Source organism: Perkinsus marinus (assembly GCF_000006405.1).
Source record: "Perkinsus marinus ATCC 50983 genomic scaffold scf_1104296970664, whole genome shotgun sequence".
Lineage (NCBI taxonomy): Eukaryota > Perkinsozoa > Perkinsida > Perkinsidae > Perkinsus > Perkinsus marinus.
Window position 1 is genome coordinate 2,179 of NW_003202385.1, and position 9,316 is coordinate 11,494.

The 9,316-nt window shown below is 52.0% G+C and overlaps 2 protein-coding genes across 2 annotated transcripts in view; both read left to right on the forward strand.

Moving 5' to 3' along the window:
- Positions 1-3,052, forward strand: part of Pmar_PMAR017052 (hypothetical protein) — a gene marked incomplete at both ends in the record, with an annotated part of 4,382 nt that extends 1,330 nt beyond the window's left edge. Inside the window, 5 exons of the mRNA XM_002767430.1 lie at positions 216-2,089; positions 2,266-2,292; positions 2,399-2,580; positions 2,761-2,857; positions 3,026-3,052. Coding sequence (XP_002767476.1) covers positions 216-2,089; positions 2,266-2,292; positions 2,399-2,580; positions 2,761-2,857; positions 3,026-3,052 — 2,207 coding nt within the window. The remainder of the gene's footprint in view (positions 1-215; positions 2,090-2,265; positions 2,293-2,398; positions 2,581-2,760; positions 2,858-3,025) is intronic.
- Positions 3,053-6,725: 3,673 nt separating this feature from the next.
- Positions 6,726-8,894, forward strand: Pmar_PMAR017053 (hypothetical protein; the record flags this gene model as incomplete). The annotated part of the gene is made up of 1 exon (XM_002767431.1): positions 6,726-8,894. One exon carries the CDS (start codon positions 6,726-6,728, stop codon positions 8,892-8,894), a length of 2,169 nt encoding a protein of 722 aa, XP_002767477.1.
- Positions 8,895-9,316: the final 422 nt, after the last annotated feature.

The following is a 9,316-nucleotide window of genomic DNA, read 5'->3' on the forward strand; positions in this document are numbered from 1 at the left end:
TGGCGTTGTTGGAAGACTTCTACGGGTCCGCGAGTGGGGGTCGTTCGGCCCACGCTAAGTTCTCAGCGTGGACGGGAGCGCTGGCGGCGAAGGCGACCGTTTCACGGGGACTCTCGAGCTAGGGAGTGGAGTGGACCTGTGCCGAGCTTACTTCAAGGGCCTTATCTATGTTGGGTTGGCGTGGGGAGCTCGTATCTCTTGGTTGGTGTCTTTAGCTGCCGCCTTGGCGGTTGGAGCTAGTAAGAAGGCCTTACGGACGCCTCGTATCGATGGAGCTGGACGCGAGAGTGCCTACTATGCCGATGCTGTGAGCGCCATCAAGGAGGAGCAACAAGCTTCCGTAGGGCGGGAACGCGTGGAGGCGGACGTCCGAGGCCAAGCCGCGGGGAAAGGATACGACATTGATGTCATGAAGATCCCTTTGGAACATGAAAGGTTCGCAGGACCAACTCCGGAACTACCATATGTGGGGTTCAAATCTGATCTCCAAGCAGCCTGTCTGTTCTACGGGTTCGGCGGTCGACGGGCGGTCATTTTCGTCTTCCGGCATCTGGCACGTTCCCTGCGTTGGGAGATGGTCGCAGCCCTCAAGACTGATGAACCTACCCTCGAAATGGTTTGGACCTATCTGGACAAACGGTATGGCATGCTCGAAACTCCCCAGTCGGCCGCCACTCGGTGGGAGAAGGTTCGTCAACGCCCTGATGAGTCAATTCTGGATTTCTATGGCAGGGTGCGAAGTGAGGCGGATGTCTTCCGGAAAACGGCCGGCGCGGTCATTACCGAGGAGTTGGTCGGGGCCAAGCTTTTGAACGGTCTGAAGGAAGCTATACGATCGGGTCTGGACCTGTCCTACGCGCATCGTTTGACATATATGAAGGTGGATGAGATCAGGGATGCGGCGGTGTATGTGGAGGATCGCTTGTCGAAGGGGGTGCGGAGCATTCCGACCCGAACTAGCAAGGAGGATCCGAAGGGAAAGCCCTCAGCTGGAGGTGGGGGGAGTGTCACCCGAGAGGCGCGCTCAGTATCGGCAGGGGGAGATGGAATAGTTAAATGCGAGTACTGCTTGAAGAACGGTTTTGCCAAGGATGCCATTAAGCACACTGAAAGGAACTGCTGGAAAAATCCAGCGAATGCTGATCGGGTTCCTAAATGGTATAAAGATAAGTTCTCGAAGGGAGGTGGTGCTACGTCATCCGCAGAGGTGGAGCAGACGTCTAGGGAGAAGCCGAGGTCCTTTGCAGTGAAGGCAATGAGTTTGCAGGCGTTCACCGCCCGATGCTGGGGACCCACTTCTAAGGGGACAAAATCGGGGGAGGATCCTCGGAGATATCGAACTATATCCGTCGTGATCGACACTGGTGCGGACTATACATTGGTGGGTTTGCCTACAGCTACAGCCCTCGGGTTGGAAGTTAGATCGTATGCCTGTCCTGAACCGGTAACCTCGGCGGCCCAGGGTGGGAGCCTACTGGTGGTTGGCGAGTCGGACGCTCTCCTCTCGGCCGTTGGTCTGGATGGGAAGGAGACGTGGTTCTCGTTGTGTGTGAAGGTATGCCGCAACCTGGCCGAGGACATCGGTCCCTATGCGTTGTTGTTGGGAGTAGAGGCGATGCATCGGATGCGTGCAACTATATCGTTGGGCGAAAGGGTCTTTCATTGTGCGGAATTGTCCGCGGCCTGGGCTCTGCGTGGTTTTGACAGTGGGGCGAAGCCCGGAGGTCAGGTCTACCAGGCATCCGTGGACGAGTCAGTGTCTCTCGCCGAAGAAGCCATCCGGGAAAGGATGCAGGGTTGGGAGTGGCCAGAAGTGACTCTGGAGTTGAAGCCCAATGCAGTTCGACCTAAGCCGAGGAGCCCTTACCGGTGCGGACCGACAGAACAACGAGCCATGGAGTTGCTGGTCGGTGGGCTCATTGACTCAGGGGTAGTGGAACCGGTGTCGAAGGCTCAGATCGACGAGGAGGCTATGTGGGTGGTATCCGCTTTCGTCGTCCCTAAGCCGAGCGCCAAGGCTCTCGTGGAGGCATCACTGGACCAGGAATCCGTGTCCCGGTTCTTCCGATTGGTGGTAGACGAGAGGGCGGTAAATGAGGCTACTGCGGATCTTCCTTCACCATGGCGTACCTATCAATCTACCATACCAGCGTTGTTATCGTGCATACCCTCCGAGGGGCCGGTCTATTATGGCACCCTTGATGTTAAGAATGCATATTACTGTCTACCCCTGGCTTCTTCATGTCGGCATATGTTCGCATTCAGCTATCATGGGACCGACGGGCGGATCAGGTATGCCCGCTTTGTGAAAATGGCCATGGGATGGGTGGGCAGCGCAGCATGGTGGTCTTACGGGTTACATGAACTCTTATCCCGCTCGGTAGGTGAGCTGTTACAGGCGGGAAAGGTACTTTGCTATGTGGACGACATTTTGGTATGGGGACGAACCGAAGAAGAGTGTCGTGCTCATATGAAAGCGGTAAGTGTGGCGTTAGGCATGGCCGGGGCGGAGACTCCCATCCATAAACGCCAGGGACCTTCTTTGGAGTTGGACTTCGTCGGTATGCGCCTATGCCAAGGGTACTATACCGTGGCCGAGCACAGCATCGTAGATTTGCGTCGGGCTCTCGAGACGAGACCCACGAATCTTCGGGGTCTACGCTCGAAGATAGGGCTGGCACAATTTTGCCGGTCACTATGGTCCCCCGACATTTCTAGAGGGGTTGGGGCGGAAAATACCTTGAGTCACCGCTTGGCTAGGTTCACCGATGTGATCGGACAACTCTCTGCTAGAGGAGCCAAAGCTAATACCAAGCTCGATTGGGATGAGGACATGGACTTTGATTGGCGTGGTCTGGTGACCATGGCTCAAAGTCGGACGAGTCGAGCTGCAGGGCTCGACTCGACTCGACATTTCTCCGCCACCGGGCTCGACCGAGTTCGACTCGTCGAAAATCAGACGAGCCTCGACTCGACTCGCCGGACTCGACATGCCGGAAGGTGGTCAATACCATTGACTCAATAGGTACTAACTGTGACTGATGCCAACTAGGTTCAACCAGGTCTATGGAAGTCTCCCATTGGAAGACTTCAGCTGTCAGGTACGCATCTGTGAATGAACGTTATGTTCACAGACTGTGAGCATAACGTTCACAGATACCGTTCAATTTGAACGGTTCAAACTTGCAATGTTCGAATAATAGAAAGGTCCGCTTAGATTTGATTCCATTTATCCAAGGAAACACTCTTGAATCAAGAATCTGGATTACCGACACATTCATTGAATGAATTTCTCGGAATGAATTTCATTCCGAGCTTCATGTGTATTTAACTGCATTCAAAACATATGAATGTTCCGAGTTATGATGCTCGACCACCGAGGATTCTCTTCCCCATAATCTGAGAAAGACACCACAAGTCTGTCGCTAGACACGCTGTCAGCGTGTGAGTGCCTAGCCACTCAGCCACTCAGCGTGACACTGAGTGACCAGCATGACGCTAATAGGTCGATAGTCCAGCAGCCCGACTATTAGCTATCGAACTATTAGCGTCATGCTAGCCCGACTCCGGCTCGGCCGATCCGAGTTTTAATTCGACATTCCTAGACTCGATCCTCAGCGAAATCAAGTCGAAATGCAGTACCATCTTTGGTTCTCCGATCGGCCCAATAGTTGCTGTAGCTCGGCAGGAGTACGAGAACATCTCGGCATGTGAATTAGCAAGAACTGAGATGAATATCATGTCCGTGGCTATTCTGATACAGTTCAAGTATATACCTACATTCTGTGAACGATAGAATGGGGGAGCGTGGACGGAATTTGACCGTCAATGTCAGCGATTGCTGAACTTCGGTGTCTCGAATATCATATTTGTGGCTATTCAGATACAGTTCAAGCATACACCCAGATTTTGTGAACTAAAGAATGGGGAAGCGTGGACGGAATTTGACCGTCAATGTCAACGATTGCTGAACTTCGGTGTCTCGAATATCATATCCGTGGCTACTCCCATACAGTTCAAGTATACACCCAGATTCTGTGAACTATAGAGTGGGGGAGCGTGGACGGAATTGGACCGTCAATGTCAGCGATTGCTGAACTTCGGTGTCTCGAATATCATATCCATGGCTATTCCCATACAGTTCAAGTATACACCCAGATTCTGTGAATTATAGAGTGGGGGAGCGTGGACGGAATTTGACCGTCAATGTCAGCGATTGCTGAACTTCGGTGTCTCGAATATCATATCCGTGGGTATTCCCATACAGTTCAAGTATACACCCAGATTCTGTGAACTATAGAGTGGGGGAGCGTGGACGGAATTGGACCGTCAATGTCAGCGATTGCTGAACTTCGGTGTCTCGAATATCATATCCATGGCTATTCCCATACAGTTCAAGTATACACCCAGATTCTGTGAATTATAGAGTGGGGGAGCGTGGACGGAATTTGACCGTCAATGTCAGCGATTGCTGAACTTCGATGTCTCGAATATCATATCCGTGGCTGTTCTGATACAGTTCAAGCATACACCCTGATTCTGTGAACTAAAGAATGGGGGAGCGTGGACGGAATTTGACCGTCAATGTCGACGATTGCTGAACTTCGGTGTCTCGAATATCATATCCGTGGGTGTTCTGATACAGTTCAAGTATACACCCAGATTCTTTGAACTATAGAGTGGAGGAGCATGGACGGAATTTGACCGTCAATGTCAGCGATTGCTGAACTTCGGTGTCTCGAATATCATATCCGTGGGTGTTCTGATACAGTTCAAGTATACACCCAGATTCTGTTAACTAAAGAATGGGGGAGCGTGGACGGAATTTGACCGTCAATGTCGACGATTGTTGAACTTCGGTGTCTCGAATATCATATCCATGGCTATTCCCATACAGTTCAAGTATACACCCAGATTCTGTGGACTATAGAGTGGGGGAGCGTGGACGGAATTTGACCGTCAATGTCAGCGATTGCTGAACTTCGATGTCTCAAATATCATATCCGTTGCTATTCTGATACAGTTCAAGCATACACCCAGATTCTGTGAACTAAAGAATTGGGGAGCGTGGACGGAACTTGACCGTCAATGTCAGCGATTGCTGAACTTCGGTGTCTCGAATATCATATCCATGGCTATTCCCATACAGTTCAAGTATACACCCAGATTCTGTGAACTATAGAGTGGGGGAGCGTGGACGGAATTTGACCGTCAATGTCAGCGATTGCTGAACTTCGGTGTCTCGAATATCATATCCATGGCTATTCCCATACAGTTCAAGTATACACCCAGATTCTGTGAACTATAGAGTGGGGGAACGTGGACGGAATTCGACAGTCAATGTCAGCGATTGCTGAACTTCGATGTCTCAAATATCATATCCGTTGCTATTCTGATACAGTTCAAGCATACACCCAGATTCTGTGAACTAAAGAATTGGGGAGCGTGGACGGAACTTGACCGTCAATGTCAGCGATTGCTGAACTTCGGTGTCTCCAATATCATATCCATGGCTATTCCCATACAGTTCAAGTATACACCCAGATTCTGTGAACTATAGAGTGGGGGAGCGTGGACGGAATTGGACCGTCAATGTCAGCGATTGCTGAACTTCGGTGTCTCGAATATCATATCCGTGGGTGTTCTGATACAGTTCAAGTATACACCCAGATTCTGTGAACTAAAGAATGGGGGAGCGTGGACGGAATTTGACCGTCAATGTCGACGATTGTTGAACTTCGGTGTCTCGAATATCATATCCATGGCTATTCCCATACAGTTCAAGTATACACCCAGATTCTGTGGACTATAGAGTGGGGGAGCGTGGACGGAATTTGACCGTCAATGTCAGCGATTGCTGAACTTCGATGTCTCGAATATCATATCCGTGGCTGTTCTGATACAGTTCAAGCATACACCCAGATTCTGTGAACTAAAGAATGGGGGAGCGTGGACGGAATTTGACCGTCAATGTCGACGGTTGCTGAACTTCGGTGTCTCGAATATCATATCCATGGCTATTCCCATACAGTTCAAGTATACACCCAGATTCTGTGAACTATAGAATGGGGGAACGTGGACGGAATTTGACCGTCAATGTCAGCGATTGCTGAACTTCGGTGTCTCGAATATCATATCCGTGGGTTTTCGGGTTCTTGGACAGTGGAAGAACGCGAAGCTAATTTTTGTCGGTCCGCCTTCGGCGGACAACGACCACCGTGACGGCGCTTAGTCACACTTCGCAAAGCGGACTTCGCATACCATGCGAGTTGCCTCTTCGAGGCTCGACGGGACTCGACCGAGGCTCGCAGGGAAGTAAGAAATTGTGAAACTCGACCGAGCTCGACCGAAAAACGAGTCGAGCTTCGAGGCTCGGCCGAGCCGAGCCTCGACTTTGAGCTATGCTGGTGACATCTATGGGGACGGGCGTGACACATTTTCACCGAGCAGACGATGTGGATAGCACACTACAGTTCGTCATTATGGTGGACTCGTCAGCATATGCCGGGGCAGCCACCTTATTTCGTGTGGCTCGCCCGGAAATGTTACGGGTGGTCTCTGAAGGTGGTCTCAAGGCGACGTGGGTGGGAGAGCACGGAGCTCTGCTCGCAGTATGGACCCATAAGTGACATCAGCACGAGCGTCGCTATGACATCGCTGACCGGGAACTATATGCGGCATGCTACGCGCTGCGGGAATGGCGGCATATCTTGCTGACCTCTCTGATGTTGGCGAAACATGCGGGGCAGGACTGCTCGGGGTCTGGACTTGGCAAGATAGGCCGTGTCGTGTTGCTGACGGATAGCACCTCGGCTCTAGGGAAGTTGGTGAACCGCTTGGACGTGACTAAATTCGTCCCGGATGCACGGCAAGCGAGACGATGGCTCAGCTGGTTGAGCTGGGTCAACGAGTATGAGCCGGCAGACGTCACCTTCTTCCACATTGGGGGCACCCAAAATCAACTGGCTGATCTATTGTCTCGGCTGGTGGATAATGGACGCCAGTATATGCCTGAAGGGAAGGAGGTCCCAGTGGCTTTGCTGGCAGGTACTGGTTCTTCGTCGGGCCAATCTCAGATTCCTCCTCCGGAAATCCTCAGCATCTTCTCCTCCGAGGGATTTTTAGGATCCGTGGCACAGTTGCAGCGGTCGGACGAGGCTACGGTTCTCTTTGGTCTGTCGTTAAGAAAGTGGCATCAATATCTTGATGGTGATGATGGCTCGTCTCTCAATCATCCCCTGGCTAAGGAGGCCGAGAAGCTGGGACTGGTGGCTCGGCAACGAGGGGTGATTCAGGTATATGGAGACGTCGATCTCTCGGACGGAGTCTGGGTACCTGTTATCCCTGAAGGTCGTAGTGATGAATTCTATCGGCTGGTGCGAACCAACTGCGAAGTGACTTGGGATATAAGGACGTGGGTTCTTTTCTGTTTTCATGAGCTGGCCTCACACCAAGCTCCTTGGTCAATGAAGAGTCAGATTGTCCGGTTGGCCTGGTTTCCTCGGTTGGCGAAGGCGTGCCGGCTCTGGGTGGACAAGTGTGATCAGTGCATGGACACTAAAACGGCAGGTCGGTTGGCTATGCTTACGGCTCCTAGGGTTCCGCGAGGTCTGATCGACGGGAATCAACGGATGAAACACTTAACAATTGATCATGGCTTTCCAAGCAAGGATTGGTTGTCTCCTAATGATCCCGATCTCACCTGTTTCTTGGTTATAACCGACTCGGCCACTGGTTACTGTGTTGTGGCGGGAGCCCCATCTACTACTACTGAGGTTACGCTGAAATTGCTCTGGGACCGTTGGGTCGCTTACTTTGGCATTCCTCTGAGCCTTATGTCGGACAACGCGTTGGATTCTCAGATGATGCGCCACTCTCTGGCTGCCACAGCCATTCAGTACTTGCCGGTTCCCGCGTGGAGTCCGTTCTCAAATGGTTTGGCGGAGGTGCGAGTGAAAAGGCTCAAGCAGATTGTATCGGTCATGGAACTGCCTTGGGACGAGGCTCTCTGGTATGCCCAAATGACGGTAAATTCTGCTGCCCGTGCCTCTGGGGCAAGTGCTGCGGAGCTGGTCATGGGGAGTCGGATATTAACGCCCTCAGAGGCCTTGGTGGGTGCCATGGTTCAGGCTGAAGAGATGGACGGTACCACGGTGGAGGTGGATCCATCGACGGCCGACCCCACACACATCAAGGAAGTCGTGACTCGTCTTTTGGATCGTGAACGAGTTACAGTGCTTGAGACCCGCTTGCGGGAATCAGTGCGAAGAGTGGCATCAGGCCGAGGCCATAAGAAAGATGTCACAGATCTGGAGGACGGAACCCTGGTGGTGTGGCGCCGCCCGGGCGCTCTGGACGTTGAGGGTCACGTGGTGAAAGTTCAGACGGTGGACGTCAACAGCGGTCCTTATGTTTATTTGGGGCGAATGGCAGGGTTCTCTACTCGGCTTCGTCCGCTCGGGTCGATTTCTGGTAAAACCATTGCAGTTTCCCCGTGTCATCTGGAGCCAAGGCGCGAAGAAGTGGATCGTACTCGAGCTACGCCGTCGGTTGAAGGCACCGTGAATCCCGCTAAGCTAAGGGATGGAGACTGTGTACTGGTTCGTTTGTTGACGGGCGCGGATGTACTGGGCTTGTATGCGGGACCTTCCATCGATGACCAAAAGGCTGAAGGTCGGGTTCACGTACTGGACAGCGAGGATGGTCGACATTTTTACCCGGTATATTTGAATCCCGACGGTACTACTCTCATGGCGGAGACACCACCTCAAGGTGCTACTGCCCTTCTGAGATCTTTTTCCAAGGTGATGGCTTCGTTAAAGCTCACCTCTACGAGGCTATTGTCAAAGGATAGCCGCGAGACTCTTGTAACCCGCGGTTACTTGAGCGGATGACGTTGTCGCCGACTGGGGGGAGACTCTGTCGCGTACGGAGGTACCACTACGACAATCTAGGCAGCCGCCTCCAACGGTGATCGTGTCTGTGTTTCTGTCGGTGATCGCTTCTGTCTTGATTTCTTCATTTTCTTTCCTTATAGTTGGTCTTTCCGTGTACGGTTTGGGGCAGGTTGGTGCCGCACAAGATTTGTGCGGAATCTTGTTCATTGATAGCGTTTAACGTGAAGTACGCGAGTTGATCGATATGGTTGAAGCAGAACGACTCCGGATTGAGGGAGACTTCTGGGGTTTTTTCTTTCGGTAGCATCAGGATATGTTTGAACATTTATAGCGTGTTGTAAACATCTTCTGATGACTATCTCATCATCCAGCGCCGATGCTAGTGTTGGGTTATTCACCAGTGGTGATTGGCTTGATCA